Below are 19,292 nucleotides of genomic sequence, written 5' to 3'. Positions count from 1 at the left end.
ATGCACCTTCAAAGTGGCGCACACAAGTGTACCAAATGATTTTAAACGTTCCCTCTTTTTTTTTTTTTTTTTTTTTTTTTTTTTTAATAAAATTCAATTGATATTAAATTAAAAAGTTTTTTAAAAATCACTTGGTATATTTACATACGTTAAATTCAGTAAGTATCTTTATAAATTTCTCACGCATAAATCTTAAGTTATTGTTTGTAACAAATAAAGCACTCCTCAAACTTGATTCTTTTATTTCATTCATCAAATTATTCAGAATTAAAGAAGATTCGTGCTCCAGTAATATAATGCATTCATTGTACACTTATGAAATTCTTCCCGTAATTTAATACATTGTAACATTTTTTATGAAAAGGTATATAATATAGCATTTAAACATACTATATACAAGAATATAACGATATATATATATATATATATATATATATATATATATATATTGCGATTAAAATCGCATTTAAGACATCCCTAAGAATACATATATATGTACAAACAAACATATGACATAGATATAGAATTAGTTGAAAAAATTACAATCAATCGATGTGTCTTATAAAATGAAAATGAATCGATGATAATAAGAAGAATATGTCATTGAAAATATTAAAGAGAATATTTATGAGGCCATTTCGGGATATAAAATATAACGAAGGACATTTACTTTCGTTGTTAATAGAATTTTTGGATAAAAAAACAAAAAAACAAAAAAAAAAAAAAATATATATATATATATATATATATATATATGAAGATGATTAGAAAAACTATTGATAAATAATCATTGTACGATCACAACGTGTATATAAAATGAATAGAAAATTATTCTTCAATTTAATCTATTAAAGTTCATTTAACTGTGGTATTTTCATAAAATGCCAAAATAGTAAAAACATTTATAAAAGTAAAATGCTATCAAGTCAGAATAAGATTTGTTTTGTAAATAAGTCAAGACGTGTCCAAAAATTGAAATCATTAGAATGTTTTACACAAGTCTTATTAAATTATTTTGAAGAATTCTGTTTACTCGTCCTATTACTTGTGATTTAATTATAACATTATAATAATATACCAAGTTTGCAGATATAGAAGATATACAGAGAGAAAGAGAATGTACACTGAGGATTATTTTGTTATTCAAAGCTACTTTCGTTAATAATAAAATAATATTATAATATTGTATTGATTGATATAATAATATAATGCAGACGCGATGATGACAACAACACCAGTGATATTTTTCATTAGATAATGTATGTAAAAAATGAAGAAGGATAATATTATACTTGTCAAATGTTAAACTTAATATAAATGATAATATATATAATACATGAAAAAAATCAATAATAATTGGTTGGTTAAATACATCCTTTGTTATGGCCAAAAATATTTCGAGATCCATATATAATACATAATAATATTTTTGTCAACGTATCGATTCATAATCATTTGGTGGTGATCTAAAAGTAATTCTACATTCTAAATCAAGTAATTACTAATATATATATGTACATAAATAGGAGTGTAAATGTTGCTTATTTTAGTCGTGTTAAAAATGAATCGTCAAAGAAAAGAATAAACACAAATAAGAGAAAATATATGAAAGTTATATGCATGGTTGTTCTGTAAGAACATCCGATTGCAAGCGTTCAACGCGATATCGATTATATTGTCTATATGGTGATCGCGTTTGATCATTATCTGTAAGAACACGCGTTCTATGAGGAATCAAATTTTCGTATCGTCCCATTAACCAATCTTGACACAGCCGATGTTGAACATCTGCGACATTTTTAGATGCCCATGATGACAGCCATTGATGAAATTTCGAATTCAAGTGTTTTGTCACTGCTGGATGACACTGTTGAGAAAATTCATATTATACATAATATATATATATATAGATAGATAATAGATCCAATAGATCCAAAGATCAATATTTATTTCAATCTTCTATACGTACCTCCCTAGCTCGACTAAATGAACTTTGCTTATAAAGAAAAGCTTCTTTACTAGCAACATAAAGCATCTGATAATTATTTGGATTGAAACGACATTGCGTTTCGTCAGCAGAGATCATTTCTGATGTATCACCACCAGTATCTGCTGTCAATCTCAAGCCCGATGGCCTTTTCAAAAGTGCTGCACTGACATTGTCAAGTGTTTTATCTTTGCTGGATGTTCTAAAATAAAAAGAAAATCAATGAAAATGAACTACTAAAAAGCTTTTAGATAAACTTCATTAGATAGGAGAAAAGAAAGAAAGAAAGAAAGAAAGGAAATGTGCGAAAATGTTCTAAGATGATATACTTACTCAGTAGTCACTTTATCTGAATGATTAGCAGTAGGCACAGATGCTCTCATCAATTGTGCAGCTTTCTTACGCCACTGTCTGACATTACGACATAAAAACACTGGTTTTCTTCCTACCAAAATCCTGTTTAAAGAACTCCAACCGTGTCCATCCATCTATAACAATTATTTGACATTACTATCTTTCAATAAATTGCTATTAGAAGAAAATAATGAAAATATATGACAACAACTTTTGACGATACTCAAAATAGATAGATTTGAAAAGAAATGTTTCTAAAAGAAAGAAGAATATTGCAAGAATATTGCAAGAATATTGCAAGAATATTCTTCATTTTATGAAGGAACCACAAATTTCCCTTTTCTCTATTTGAATAATTACTTAACACTAAGCATACCGATGGGTAGAATGACTTGTTGTCTTCAAGTTATGACTGTATGTATGTATGTATTTATAGCAAAAAATATACCATTTATATATGCAATAAGAATTCTTCACTCAGAAAACAAATTCTGCTAAAAAGCTTCAAAAAAAGTCATTTAAACTCGTCATGTGGTAGGTTTAGTGTTAAATTGAATATAAATAAGCAAATAAATATCTCGCATTTCATACATTACAAAGTGAAATATATAGTTAATGTAATGTCATATTTTTACATATTTCCTTTTCTTTGTCCATTTCTTTTTCTTTTTCTTTTTCTTTTTATGGTGATATGTACTAATTTATTCTTAGTCAATCTCCTCATATCGAATAACAATTAGTCTATATGCATTTCATGTATAGTAAACATTTGTTTCCCCAATATACCACCACCCCATATGGTGGTGGGTGGTATTATATGAAAATATATTATATGAACTTGTTCAAATTAATATACTATTTGAAAAGAAAATAATAAGTAAACTAATGACGTGCAACAACCAATCGCTCACCAAGGAGAGATAGACAAATGCATTTTTATTTTAAAATATATGCAATAGATATAGCAAAAGAAAATAATACTGTAATAATACTAAACTGCTGCTTATACCAAGTGAAATTATAAAGGAAAATGTAAATGCATTAAATGAATTTATACTATGGGGATGATCAGGAGTGTTTTCTTAATCAAAATAAAACTCGAAATTACATTTAAGAGAGAGAGAGAGAGAGAGAGAGAGAGAGAGAGAGAGAGAGAACATGCCTAAACAATTAACCAACCGACTGACATATATATGTAGCATTGTATTTTTTAAAATACCAGTAAGTATAACAAAAAGAGAAACATTAATACAATTTTGCTATAAATATTAGAGATTTACTAATAAGATTTATCTTTCTTTTCTTTTTTTTTTTTTTTTTGTACTATTTTCAAATTGAAATATGTTAGAAAAGAGATATATTACTCTCAACACATAATTTTCATCTGCATGAAATAGACAACAATGAATTAAAACTGTGTATAAGAAGATTTGAAATAAAATCAGATGAGAAGAAAAAACATGAGACTTAAAATTGACAATCATATTATATACAAAACATGTCGTCTAATATATGTCTATATATGTCATCTATATATGCATAGACAATAAGAAATGTAGGTTGTATATATTAAAGAATGTTGAGAATATAGTAGTATAAGCACAAAGTCCATACAAAAAACGAGTTCGGTGTCGTCATATATCAACGTAACAAATTTAGTGGTACAAAATGATGTTAGACAATAATGTTTAAAAGCACTGTTCATGTATTTCAATATCTCTCTTCTATACAATTATCGTTTCATCTATCATTATATGCATATTCATTTCATATACAGGTTACAGTTATAAAATATATATACATATATATGCCTTATATATAAAAAGTATATATATATATATATATATAAGTATATATATAAGTATATATATATATATATACTTTTTTTTTATAGAGTTTAAAATTTACTGCAGTTGTATGAAAACATAGATATGAGCTTACAACGATCACATAAACTTTTGTTGTCTGTATACGTTTTACATGAAAATTTCAATGAAATTATATTACAAATGTTACAGTGGTATTATTATACGCACTGTTGCCTATGAGAATAATTACATATGCGAAATTATGAATTTGTGCTATCGAATTTACTAAAGTATTATTAAATCACTAAGAAAATAGAAGATATTAACGTTTTTGTTAAATTCATTAATTTAACATATCAAGATATAAAGATATATATATAGCTTTGAGAAAATGTTGTTTTGTTGCAATGTCATGTTAGAATGCACATTTACATTTTGTTCATCACGTAGAAGACAATGCTGCTACTAATACTTTCTCTATGATCCATTTTTCCAGGTTAATTATTTGTTCTATTCCATATCATAAACTAAAACTTTCATATCGATTTGTTGTTGTTGTTGCTAAAGTTGACTATTTTCAGCAAACAATGTTATACGCCAATGTTCTTGATATTTTTTACTAAATAAATATTGGAATATAACAGCTAGTCTAAAGTTATCTTAACATACATACTTCGAAGATAATTGGAGTAAAAAAGTTCGTTTAATCATAGATTTAAAAGCACATTTTTCAATGCCGAAAAATCTTATTTTTCAGATTTAAAATGCAAAAATAGAATAAGATTAAAATCCGAAGGAGAAGAATAACAAAATGATTATTATCACTGGAATTAATTGATTTTCCACTTGGAAATTCTACTTAGAATGAAGAACAATGACTAAATTAACTATGTAAGGAAGTGAAGCCTTTGGTAAACTGTCCGATAATGATGTGATATGTCTGCACTGTCTTGCATTTTGTCACCATAATTAATAATGTAGAACCAGTAAGAAGCATGTAAGCAACTTTCCGCAACTTTCCGCAACTTTCTGCAACTTAACAGCAACTATATATGTTACAGCACGTATGAGATCTGTGCTGTACTAATTACACATTTTACTGTGTACACACCTATTCAATGAAAGTACAATGGTTAAGTTTACACACACACTTTGGTTCATGCCACACAATTGCATGTATATTTATTTAAAATTTATGCCCAGATAATAAGATTTATGCAAGCATACTCATTCCAGTTTTTATACGGATAGCCTTCGTTCGCCCGCGATGATATCTATCTATCTCTCTCTCTCTCTCTCTCTCTTTCATCAATAATAATCTCGTTGAATTTGATTTACACAACGGCGGTGTTACATTTGATGGAACGAACATGCTCACACTTACGTACCATCGTACCATTTTTGCTTGTGTATATAAATAATCAAACTTTCATAAATATTACTTGAAATAGTATTTTTCTAATTTTTCTAATGTAAAAATGATATCACTTTTATATCAAAGTAAAACATAAGTTAGCAAAGTATTTGTTTGAATACTAAATGTATTGTTATAATAATTGATTGCAAAAGAAAGTATTTAAAATGTTAAGTATAAATGGCATATGGGAACATACACATGCATGGCATAATACAATGTGATGAAAGTGATATATTTCAAAGTCCAATTATGTTCATATATCTGTTTCCAAAGGCTCCACTATAAAATCGTGATATGAAAAAATCGTGATAATGAAAAAATGGTCTTACAAATAAGAGATGCATTATCAAATGACCTAAACTGCATATCAAAAACATATGTACAAATTCATGTGATAAAATATTTACATTTTTTAGAGCACAAAGTAATGTTCATAACTTCTAATATTATCTTATATGTATATACACATATGCATATATACATGCACCTACATATGCATATATATATGCAGTGTCATAAGAAGAAAATAATAAAAGAAACTTTAAGAATCGACTGTAGCAAATAATAATATTATATGAAACTTTGTATGTATATATACATATACATATACATATATATATATATATATATATATATATATATACATATATATATATCAGTATAATTTACACTCATTATGGCACTGCTCAAATAATGTTAATTTGTATGTTATATGCATACAACACCCTCTAATGACGCACACAAACGCGTTTTTTAATAATTAAATACTGCTACTTTTGAACCCATAATTAATCAACCTTCTAACCGTAATTCGTTTTGAAATGATCGTGTGAAGGGCAATATCAACGATGAGCGACGATCGATACGATGACAGTATACGATGACAGTATACAATGATGATACATGATGATACATTATTATATACACGAAACTTTGTCCCTATTCATTTCGTTGAGTCTATTTTGATATTATTTTAGACGATTTCACTAAATTTCATGTGTCAACATGGCAATATATACCATGACGATATAACAATGTCCACAGAAGATATTGACAAGACTATTTGTCATACCATTTTTTCCCTGTTTTTCTTCAAAATAGAAGATTTAACGAATATTCTACTTTCTTTACAGATTAATTATAAGTACTATTATGCAGCTATCACAATTATAATTATGAAGTAATAATAAAAAGCAAGCTCGAGAAAGCTCATAAATTATAACATTATATAAATGTGTTGTTTTTCTTTTCTTTTAAATATATATATATATATATATATATATATTATATACGCATGCTGCAATAGACAATGCATGGATATTGCTTTTAAACAATCAATAAAATTACCAAACAAAACTAAAGAAAATTTCATTAGGATTTATTTTCTTTTTTTAAATTAATAAAATTTCTTTTTACAACCAATAAAAAGAAACTCTGACAACATTGTAACAAAAAACGAAAAAGAAAAAAATAAGAAAAAAAAATATATATATATATATATATATTTTTTTTTATATACAAATTAACAAATTTTTCAAAATACTTAAATATGAAAATAAAATATTATCTCTATGTTTTTGTTTTTGTTTTTTTTTCCCCCGTTATAATAAAATTCACCGATTACTTTATATCGCTTTTATATTTGTAGTAATTAAATAAGAAAAGATAAGAAAGAGAAAAGAATAAAATAAAGAAGGGCTTTAACTCTATTTCATAGCATTTTACATTTTTTGCAGCACCTCATTGCAATCCATAGTAAAAAATGGTTATGTATCTAAAAGTCTTTGAGCATTATGAAAATAAATGTATGTATAAGCTTTGCTTTTCTTTGATTTAAAAACTTTTTAATACGTCATATATGTTTTACGTATATAAAATACGTTACATATAGAGATTTCGCGATATCAGACCCTACAATTTATAAAATCCTGCCACTATATATAGATAATTTACATAAAATAAGAAAATTCTAAATAACCTTTTATATAATATTATTAATATCTTTATAGTGATGACATAATAAGTTATGTCAAAGTTGAAATTTTCTTAAAAGCATTTCCCACATGGTGGAAAATCAACAGTAACTGCTTCAAGGCAAATTCCCGAGAAGATATCTAATTATTATTATTATTAGTGTTAGTATTAGTATTAGTTTAGTATTAGTATTTTTATTAGTATTATTAATATTATTATTATTATTGTTGTTGTTGTTGTTGTTCTTGTTAGTAGATTAATTTATTATTAAAGATTATTATATTATTTTCTTTTTTGTTACTTTTAGTTAATTAACTTTTAATTTGCCTTTTTAGCCCTAACATAAAAAGAAAAAGAAAATACTAATTTCTTAAAATAGATTTGTTGCTTGGTTTCGGTCACTGATTTAAAACCGACAGATAATATTACAACTTCGATCACAGACACCAAAATACAAGTGAATGTAAATTCGAAGGTTGGCAATGATTATGAAAAGGGATGTGGATCCTATACCTTCTTGCTAATGTCAGTGTTCTTGCGCTTTCTGCCCCGAACCCCCCTTGCTGCCTGGTCACTACTCACAGGATGATTGGTCGTTGGCTCATTGTCTACCACAGCAGAAGTATCTTTCGGGCTAGTTTGACCAGGCGGAGCAGAGAACCTTTCCACATAAGTTGACCATTTTTCAGATACCATAACTCCTTCTCTTTCTTTCTCTCTACAACCACTGTCCATTGCCTCATCACCTTCTGTATCCAATAGTTCCATTGTCATTTTACAATCCTTTTTATACTGTAATACAAAACAACTAGTTTATACAAGATATTTGATAAATAGATCCAATTTTTCTATACAAATGTATACACTAAAAGATTCCAATTATAGAATTATATTCTAATTAAATAAATCTATACTGCATCTTGATAATATTCAAGTCAAATTCTTAACAATTCTATTTAAGTGTGTATAAATGCTATGAAATATTACTAATCTTACAAAAATATCCATAATTGTTGTTGTTTGCAATAAATTATGATTAAAATATTGATCAAGTCACACATTCTGTAAAAGATATTCATTTGAAGTAAACAACAACAACAAGAAGAAATTCCTAAAAAAAAGATACTTTGGAATATTTCCAAACTTGAAATATTTATTCAAACTTATTTTCCTTCATACTGTGAAAATAAACTGAATAAATAATTTGAATATACTTTTATAATTAATGCAGTCTAGCACATATATCGCTAAATGTGTTTACTTACTATATAGATTTTGAAACAATTTTCATCAGCCATTGCTTTTTCTGCTTTACGCTGATACGAAAGTTCAGCACCAAGCCTCATATAAGCTGTAACACATAATCCACCAGCTCCGCTACTTTCTTTTGGTTGACGTTGTTCTCTTTGAAATAACTCCATACATTGTTGGCATATAGGATCGGACACTAAATGCTGCAACTATAAAAAAAAAAAAAAAATAAAAGAACAAAGAAAGAAACATAAGTATAATACTATAAATTTATACTCTATAAATAAATAATAATATATTAAGAAAATATTCTACATACTTGTCTCACGGCATATGTCACAACCTTGTCCAAAGTAAAAGCAATATATGCGTGTATACCAAACATTTCACGTAATGTATCTTCATATGCTGTACTCTCCATATTTCCATCCAAAACATTTTTCACCATATCCAAAAATGCAGGATAATATTCTCCAATTTCTATTTCACCTATGTTCAATAAAAAAAAAAAAAGATATATTTTTATATGTTATAAAACAGAGAGCAGAGCAGAGATGATATTTAATATCCCTAATAGAAGAGGACACTTGAAATGATTCACTTACTTTTTGGTTTTAACCTGAGAGCCACAGCAGTACTCTCCTTACGTTGTTGTTTGTATCTAGATTCTTCTTCTGCAAGGGTAACCGCTCTCTCAAACATCTTAGTTAATCTTTCACAGAGGATGTGATGTAACCTCAAAAAGAGGTACCAATTATTACTGCCCATGAATAGAGTGTATGCCTCTTCAGGATCATTTGATAGGGCATGCATGGGTATTTTCATATCAGATTCGACTTTAGCCGAAGTGGAAGACAGGACTGGGGAAAGTGGGGCCTTACTCCTGTTTGCTTGAAGACCACCATGTGGCGATGACATGGTTATAGATTGAGAATTACTACATGCTGCCACACCCACATCCTCTTTGTCATCTACACCAAAATTAATTAATATAAAATATGCACATGTGTGTGTGTGTTTATTCTATATTTGTTCACTCTCTATTCATTTTTCAAAATATATTTAGAATAATATGAATAATATGAATAATATGAATAATATGAATAATATGAATAATAATATTTACCGTCTTCATCTCTCTCATCGTCGCTAAGTTCTTGGCGTTGATGAAAAAAGAGGTCCGGTATAAAATGCTTAAGTAAGAGTTTAATACGCTGTTTATCTTCTTTATGAATAGCAGTTTGTCGTTTGACATGATGTATCAATAAATTAGCTGCATCATCTAAGACAGATTTGTCTTTATAAGGTAACACTAAGTGTGGACCACTGTTTCCTTGATTATCATTGGTACCTTCATCTACTTGCTCGTGTCTCTATAATAGAATTGTAATAAGACATATCAATATCTATTCAAATAATCAGGTAGTAGCCAACATAATTCATTTGAACAGATTTCATTTGATATGATATACTACTAACCTCATCATATAAAGTCTCAATTTCATTAAATAAACTTTTAGATCTTAAAGCTTTCACATCGTTTTGTTTGAAATTAATACCTTGGTGATCTAAAGATTTTAAATAGTATTTCTCATTCTGTTCTCTCCAAATTTTATTAAAGCCCTTTTGAGCTTCTCGCCATTCCTCTTCCTTACTCTTCAAACGTCGTAAAACGACTGGTAATGCAATTACAGGATTCTTTTTAAGACCTTCTATAATATCAGCAGCTTTATCTCCATATATCCTTTTTAATGCGCGTTGATGTATCGTAGGAGAATAACCTCCAAGGCAATCATCCAGTTTAAATTTCTGAAGTTCTTCTTGGCTCATCCTATTCATCTTTTTGTGAACACCTTCTAATACTCTAATAGTCGATGCATTGGTTTCTATCACTCCATCCAGCTCAAATCTTTCATCTTCACAACGATAAATAAATTCTTCATATTGGGTTTTTCTGCAAAGTGATTATACATACGATATATAATAAATTGTAGCTTTTAAATTCTTAAATTATAACAATTATAAAACAACAATAACAACAAAACAAAAAGAAACTCTTCTATCAAGAAATATCTTTTAATTTTCTATTTACCTAGATGTAACAAACGTACTATCCTCTGACCAAGTTGGAAATGATACCCATGTATCATTTAAAACTTCTTTACATAATTGCGTTCTACCGGTACATTTTGGTTGAACATAAGACTTAGGCAAAGCACAATATGAAGCTCCTAATCGCTTGCACGCAGTATAATCAATTTCCATCGCTAAATCACCTTGAGGTCGTTCTTGGTGACCACGCGCCACATTATTTGGAAGTGCTTCGACTCCAAGACCGCTTCCTGTATTATTTGTTGATGTATTGGAAGAATCAGATAAATGGCCCAAAAAATCTTTAAACCAACGTAAAAGCTCCGGAGAACGGCCAAGAAATGGTGTAATTAATTGTATCAATTCTGTTTTAGAAATGATTTCTTTATTAAAAAGTACAAGGCACCGAAGAAAGTTTTCATAAACTTCTTGTGACTTTAAAGCTTTGCGAACCTACAACATAATTAATAAATCATACATTATTATCAAATTAATATACATAATTATATATATATATATATATATAAAGAGAATAAAAGAGAAAGATAGTACACTAACCTTGTCAAAAAATGCATAATCGTTCAATGTACCATATTTTCCAGCTTCAGCTATAGTAACATCTCGCATTGATGCTACTTTATGCTTTTTTAATGGAGGTGGTCCATGTTGAATGTGAGAATTACCTGCCGTAACAGAAGTCGAAAATGATGGACTCCTTTTTAGCTGGCCAGTACTGTGACCCATTTTTTGCCCAGTGCTGATTTCTCGGACACCTGATCTATCTCTTTCACGATCACGATCTCCTCTCTGATCTCTGGTATCACGCTCCAATATACATTGGCCACTTGATTCTCGAAGATCTCGTGAAATGTTAGCAGAATTGTTGTAAGTTGCCTTAAGACTCAATGATTTCTTTATTATTGTTGTGTGATCACTTACTGGAGCAGCCTTGTTACTCTGAAACATTGCAGACTAGTCTTGATTAATATTAATAATTAAACAAAGATAATATATATTTGTATTTAATATTTCAAATATTGAACATGCATCTTCCAATCGCAGGACTCACCAACGAACTTTGCTGATTAGTCGCATCAGGTAAAAATTGACCAAATTCGGCAAGTAGATCTTCTTGATTTTCAAACAATTTAGCAACTTGACTATAAACCTCAGCTTCTGTTAAATGTTTAACATTAGTAGTAGCACTACCACCAGTACTCGTACCGCTTATATGACCTGATTCTTTCAAATTACGTTGTTCTTTTTGATACGTATGTAATATCTCTAGAAATCGTTTGTATTTATCAGGTTGACCTTGAAAGCGATTCTACAAGAAACAAATAATAACAGTGTACATAGGGAATAAATAAACATTTAATTTGAATAGTTCCTACTATATATTCAAAACCTTATTATTATTATTATTATTATTATTATTATTATCATTATTATTTATAAAGAAGTATAAGAATAAGTACCTTAATTTTATTAACGTAGTTAATAGCATGGTTAAACTCTACAGGTTGACTTTGTTGCGTTTGGCCGCTCGTTGGAATACCATCTTGAGCTTGACTAAGAGCTTGACTTACTGCCTGAGCTTGTGCAGCACTAACATGAGAATTGTTGTAAGATTGGATAGGAGGTGGCGAGGGTGCGTGAACCGTTAAACTGCTGTTGGAAATATTGTTCGTCAAGGCATGATGTATACTCCCGGATCTACAAAAATTGATCATTTATGGAAATATTAGATTGGTAACGTCAACATAATTTTTACATTAAGATATTTTTCAAACTAAATTTAATGTTAAAGTTTTCTTTTCATCGCGAACTTTGTAGAAGCAAAATCGAAATGTACACAAGTTAATTAACCAGTTAACTGTGACTTTTCAAAATGAAAAGTTCGCACCGCTGTGTGTCGCACAAATCATCACGAGTATATCGATTGTCGAACACAAAGTAAGTGTCGCTGGGTTCCCATACAACTCTTTGCGATTAACTCATTTCACGAATTGTAAATTGTAATAAAAGAAAGTTTAACAATATTTTGTTAATTAATTTAATAATTTATCTTTTTCATGCAGCTTTCTTACCATCCAATATCTCTACATTAATGTTTATTAATATCTAATATTTAATATTTAGTGAGACATAAAATCCTGCCACTTCTTCATGTCGAATATACTCGTGAAATTCATTTAACTGGTTAAAGAAGTTTTTCCTGCTTTACATGCAGATTTCAATTCATTCAATAAAATCACAAGAATGTATTTGTTATTGATTAATTTTTCCTAACTAATGTATAGACATAAATAGAAAAATAGCAAAAATCGATCACACCAATTTGATTTAACTACTAGAGCATAAACTAAATAAAAGTCCACTAAAAAATAAGCATCGAGTATAAGATTAGAACACAGCAATCGTAATCATTAAGCATCAACCTAATATAACAATAAAATATGAGTTTTTGTAAATATAAGATTCGTTAGATATCTTACCCTTGCATTATTTGTAAAACCGGTGGTGGTGCTTTTGCTGGCTGTGTTGGTGGACTAGCTACAGGTGGTGAACCAACATTCACCGTACATTGATGTTGCGATAACGTTGTCGTATGAGTAGCAGTCGGACTAGGAATACTGACTGATACTTGGAATGCGTACCCTTTTTCATTTGCTTGTACTTCTATTTTGTAGCCTGGTGGTAGAAAAGTATTGAAACCAACAATGAGTTCAGGATGTCCCTTAAATAAATTGCTCACTCGTGTAATAACACCTGGAGTATCAATACTCTGGGATTTGAATTCTTTCATGATATCCAAAAAGTCATTATAAACCTATAAATAGAATAAGCATATAATATTAACTTATTTATTAGCGCATAAGAAATGTGAAAAGTAAAATTCAAACCTGTGGTTGATCACTGAATTTGTACTTGACTTGATCCAAATAAGATAACGCATCTTCGACTTTTAATCTTTGAAATTGTTGAGATCCACTGCCGCTACCTAATCCAGGACCTGGAGGAGTAGATGCTAATGGTGCTACATTGCTTGAATGTATCTAAAAAACGATAATAATGACGATAATAATGACGATAATAATGACGATAATAATGACGATAATAATGACGATAATAATGACGATAATAATGGATGGTTGCTTAAATTAATAATATGCATGATAAAAACAAACCTTATGTCTAATTGTTGGCTGTTGTGTGTGAACTTGACTTTGCGATCCTGTAGTCGGTTGCTGAGAGCCCATACTGTGATTGCTTCCACTACTTATTCCGCCATGTAATCCACCACTTGTATTTACATTAGTACCGCTGCATGTAGAATTAAGTCCTCCTGCAGATCCAGTTCCCTAAAAAAATATACAAATTGTCCTTTGCAAAATCTTACATACAATCATTAGGTTTACATAGAATTTCATAAATATAATGATCTTGTATAGATCAAGACAATAACATACTTTAATAGGGGATGGAGTAGCAGTTGGTACAACAATTGCCCCAGTATACTGCTGCTGAGCTTGGGCAGTACCATATTGAATACTTCCTGGCATTTCTTTAGAAGTAACAGATCGGACTGCTTGACCAGGTACAATCAGGCCTATTCCACTGCTTGAGTGATACTCTAATCCTCCACCACTGCTTAGACTACTTCCTCCGCTCACCGATGAAGGTTTTAACGTTGCTGCTGATGATGCTATTTCATCCAGCCCGCGAACGCGTTTCATGGCAAATCACATAGGTCAGGCTGTAAAAATATACTTTATTATATTATTACCATTCAACATCATTTCATTCAACAATCAATCAAATCATATTTATGACAAAGAAAATCAAATATCTATCTAGTCATGCAACTTTAAAGTTGCATACTATTACAATGAATGTATGAATTATTACTAAATATTGAAAATGTCGATAACCTATAAAATGCTATTCCTGTATTTATTTATTAATATGATTAAATGCTCACGCACGCAACTTCATCCCGATAATTCATGCAACCTCCTTCACCACAACACAACCGCCACAAAGTCACTATGAGCACTATAAAACAACTTGAATTAAAATATGTCGAAAAAAAAAAAGACAAGACTAATTTAGTAGAGAAACGTCTTTTAAAAACATTGTTTCGCGAACAAAAATCTAACGCTACGGAAAGAAGAAAACATGCGACGTAGACTCTTTGCGCGTATGGAAATAAGGAAGACACAACGCCTTTTCTCAGCTTCACTTTCCAGATACCTTTCTTATCTCTCAACTAACGTTTTGCTAATACTTTAAGTAAGGCAAAATTGCTTTTTACGATTTGTAAAAAACCACGGATTACAGATGCGACTTTAAATCTAACCTTAGAAATTCATCGCGTCGTCGTACCGGGGTATACACGACGGTATACATACAACTGTCTCTAAGATTGTGCGCGCACGTAAATATATGCATGCGCGCGCAGTATATTACATATATCTTATATAGGTAGGTGATGGATGAATGTATAGATAGGTTGGTAAATAGGCACGCACGCACACGCGCATCATACATACATACATACGTACATAAGAGCGTTCCTATACTTAAACGCTAAAGTGACATTCACTTGGAGGGGTTTTAGTTATTTCGCTGTACGCTTGCTCTCTGCTAAACTTGAGCAATGTTTTTCGCTATATTCACGGCAGCGAGAAAAGAATAATCATGGTGGCGGTGGCGGTAGTATAGTGGTGGTGTGGTGTGGCCAAGAGCGTACAGCCGCGAAATTCGATGCATTTAATAATGGTGTTGCAAATGCGATAAGGTCGAAAGCACAACGAGCTTCGATGGATCGATATCGAACGTTAAATAATATATTTCATTTTTTAGTTATCAAACAGTTTGATATTTATAATTGATTTTAACTGTAACTAACTACTATTTCGATATTGTTTATACCTAGTATAATCAAAAAAGTGTCATCAAAAGAAAGAATAAATGAACAAAGAGAAGAGGGTGTTTACATATTGCATAAAAATAAAAATGACGGAAAAGAGGATATCGAAGAAACGCGCCTTACCCACCAATCACTCATTATTCACGCGCGCGCGCGCACACACACACACACACATAATATATATATAAGTCGTTTTATCGTGACGCGGTAGCGACGAAGGAATGGATGGACGAACGGACTGACAGACAGACAAACGACGAACGAACCAACGAATCGAAGAGCCGCCGAACTAGAAACACGGCTACTACTTGTCGTTAATCCCCCATCTCGGCGTAGATACTTTACCCCTCTAGCTCCCTGCCGATGAAAAAATATAAAGAGAGAGAGAGAGAGAGAGAGAGAGAGAGAGCTTCTTTCTGCTTCATTCACAAAGATGAAAGAACGCGGCGCGCGTATGTCGAGTGCTGTGTTGCAAGCGATATTCCTCTATCCGTATTCTCTCTTATTACTCCATTTCCGTCTTTCTTCTTTCTTTCTTTCTTCCAAAAAAATAATCGTAGTCATAATTTCTAATTCGTAGCCTATAACACGCATCTAGTACCGATATACAAAAAGAGGGAGAGAAACTTAATTACGCCCTGCCTCTCTGCACCTTCCTCGCCAACGAGCAAAGCGAGAAGAACTTACTTATCGCGCGTGACCTCGCGTGGTAGAAATAGAAAACGGTGTGTCTGTGAGAGAGAGAGAGAGAGAGAAAAGAGAGAGGCAGAAAACTCGAAAACGACCATGGCTGGAAATTTAAAAAGCTCTTTTCCGAAACAAACAAAAGAAACATTAAAATACCTATATACGAAATCGAACTCAACAAGAGATAAATTATAAGAAAATGTTTTCTTCGGAACGGTAAAACGATAAGTAATATATTGTACACGACGATTAATTCTTTGCTTGAAAGAGAGGTGCGTTTGTCCTTTTACTTTTTTTTCTCTGTCTACATTCTTGAACTATTTATTGTTACAATCTTTGTCGTCATCGTCTTCTTTTATAGTAGAATAATATTAAAGCTCGCAAATAACTGAAGCAACAGAGAAATGATAATAAAGAAAGAGTGCCGGTAGGACGGCCAGCTGTAGGAGACGCGTACGGTCCTGATTTTCGCGAAACATCCAAGGAAGCGTATCAAACTGAACGGAGAGTCTTGTCAGTGTGTTGCACGTTTTCAAATACTTCCCGGTCCACGGTGTTACGCAATATTCTACGTAAATACATAACACATTTTCCCGAATAGCTTACAGCCGAGGGATATCGGTTTTGTGTGTATCGCCCCTACCCCCTCTTTTCTATCTCTTGTTAGATACGAGCAATACGTATGTACACGCTTTCTCTCTTTCTCTCTCTTTCTCTCTCTTTTCTCTTCCCTTCTACCCACCGTGCCCTCTTCTATTTCCCCACCTCTTTAGCCTCCCTATCTCTCCCGCGATACCGGAGGCAACACGCACTACCAATACACAGAAAAGACCCTTTTCCCAGGTCGCTACCGCACCATCATCGTCGTCAACGTCGATTTCAACGACATCGTCGTCGACGTTGTTCTTGTCCTCCGTTGTCCCTCATGTCGTGTCGTATCGTGTCGTGTCGTGTCGTATCGTGCCGTATCATGTCAGTTGTGTCGTCGTAATTGCTATTGTCGTTGTCGCAGTGTGCGGTAAAACGAGAAAGTATTTTTTTTTTCTTTATTTCTATTAAACCAACCGGAGAGAAGCTGCTTTCTTTTTCTTCTTTTTCTTCTTTTTCTTCTTCTTCTTCTTCTTCTCTTCTTTTTCTTTGTCCTTTTCTTCTTCCTCTTCTTCCTCTTCTTCCTCTTCTTCCTCTTCTCTTTCTTCCTTTCGTTCGCTTCTTTTCTATAACTTTTTCTTCTTTTTTTTGCTTCTCGTGCAAGAACGGGCGTCCAGTCTTCTATCACAAAATTGAAACCGGAATTTCTGTCTTTACCTCCTACTTTTATGCTTATTTCTCTTGATATCTTCTTAAAACCATCGAAATCGTGTAGTGTGCGTAAATAGACACGAGAGAATGCACATTTTTTAACAATTACACGTCAAGCTGCCGAAAGAATTACCGCGCTATCCGCCGAAAATCGTAGAAAATACGAAGTACATTCTCGCACTGCACGAATGTACAAGGCAAACTATTGGATTTTGTATGGCAAACAAGGAACCGATTGGCTACCTAGCGGGACGGGGAAAGTCGACGAATCGAATGGTGGGAGAAATCGAGGAGGAGGAGTAGGGGCACCACGACAGTGTCGTATTAACGGATGTACGGCAGGTGTTCCTCTACAAACTCTTAGTATCTAGGAATATTTATTTTTTCATCAAATTAATGTTCTCCTTTTTTTTATCTTTGCCTCTCCTATTTCCTCAAAATTCTATGCATAATTTATTTCTAAAAAATTTAGCAAATTTATTAAAGTTTAATTTGTAATATTTATTGTCAATAAAACACAATGTAAGAACAAGAAATTATGACGTATTCATTTCTCATTTATGAAAGAACTTCAAATAGAATAATTAAAGGACTACAAAAGCATACACGAAGCATGGCAAATCTGCTTTATACTGCTACATATCTTTTATAATAATTACGATATTTCGGCGGATTTAAAGTTCTCTTCGTAATTTGCATTTAACGCAAATAATATAGAATGATTTGTTTCTATGCGCGAATACATCGTCAATTTCAACACTATCATCTAACGTGAACTCGATTCAACTTCGTCACAATTACAGAGCGAGAAAAGGTATTTCAATTTGATAGGAAAATTGGAATAAAAACATTAGCGGAAGTAAATTCTTGCTTATAGAAATGCACAGAGATAGATCATTATCAAAATCCATAATTATTATTTACTTGTTATGGAGATTGCAACTCTCGATATTCTCTTTGAATATGGTAAAAGAATAAAGTCCTATGTTTATTAATGAAAATGATACGACCCTGGTAATCGGTGGCGGCTTCGCCGCCAAGATGCGCGCGCATCGCACAAGATATCCAAGCGTCGACAGATTCCCCCTCCCCACCCGTCTCTCCAAGAAGTCGCCATCTTCGTCTCCCAACAGCTGTTCCGAAAAGCGAGCGAACTCCCCATCATAATGTAGGTCATGAAAACTGCGCAAAACCCCGTACGTTCATAAAAAATGACGCGCGTTTATGGAAAAATGCGTGTTTAATTGAAAAAAATTTGTCTTTCAATCTAAATACTAAGTAACGAATACGTCGTATCTATCTCTAAACTGTGGATTGCCACGATAAGTATACAACTCGATAGAAGTAGGCGTTGCGTATCTGTCAACGAGCTTTACTGGTTCTTCGATGAGAAAGCCGAATTCTGATTGGTCGATTCTGTTTCGGCAAGTCGATTTATGGCGCGCAAGTCTCAAAATATGAAGCGAATGCAGTTGAACGCTAAAACGG

General features: G+C 31.5%; 1 protein-coding gene across 5 annotated transcripts; it reads right to left on the bottom strand.

Moving 5' to 3' along the window:
* Window positions 1-55: 55 nt before the first annotated feature.
* On the bottom strand, window positions 56-18,226 carry Sin3A (SIN3 transcription regulator family member A). 5 transcript variants are annotated; one of them, XM_015330296.2, is made up of 18 exons: window positions 17,571-18,226; window positions 14,356-14,642; window positions 14,074-14,247; window positions 13,789-13,941; window positions 13,381-13,715; window positions 12,361-12,598; window positions 11,952-12,209; window positions 11,441-11,854; window positions 10,884-11,335; window positions 10,271-10,745; window positions 9,918-10,164; window positions 9,397-9,762; window positions 9,111-9,280; window positions 8,806-9,000; window positions 8,054-8,332; window positions 2,321-2,475; window positions 1,970-2,189; window positions 56-1,867 (listed from the first exon to the last, which is right to left on the bottom strand). In XM_015330296.2, the coding sequence occupies exons 2-18, from the start codon at window positions 14,620-14,622 to the stop codon at window positions 1,613-1,615; spliced, it is 4,653 nt and encodes a 1,550-aa protein (XP_015185782.1). In that variant the 5' UTR covers window positions 14,623-14,642; window positions 17,571-18,226; the 3' UTR covers window positions 56-1,612. The 5 variants fall into 5 exon arrangements, with proteins under 5 accessions (XP_015185782.1, XP_089034938.1, XP_089034937.1 ...); XM_089178812.1 differs by having other exon boundaries at window positions 8,123-8,332; XM_089178811.1 differs by having other exon boundaries at window positions 11,441-11,839.
* Between the last annotated feature and the right edge of the window lie 1,066 nt (window positions 18,227-19,292).

This window comes from Polistes dominula, unplaced genomic scaffold, assembly GCF_049000335.1.
Source record: "Polistes dominula isolate Pdom_NZ unplaced genomic scaffold, Pdom_raw_medaka contig_18, whole genome shotgun sequence".
NCBI classification, from domain to species: Eukaryota; Metazoa; Arthropoda; class Insecta; order Hymenoptera; family Vespidae; genus Polistes; species Polistes dominula.
This window is presented reverse-complemented; position numbering and strand designations above follow the sequence as displayed.

Bases quoted from the DNA above. Each gene is read 5' to 3' on its own strand.
- Sin3A (XM_015330296.2), bottom strand. From the start codon at position 14,622: ATGAAACGCGTTCGCGGGCTGGATGAAATAGCATCATCAGCAGCAACG. The intron at 13,942-14,073 runs GTTTGTTTTTAT...ATCGTTTTTTAG, and splicing joins AGCCAACAATTAGACATAAG to ATACATTCAAGCAATGTAGC. The intron at 8,333-8,805 runs GTAAGTAAACAC...TTTGTATTACAG, and splicing joins ATTGTTTCAAAATCTATATA to TATAAAAAGGATTGTAAAAT.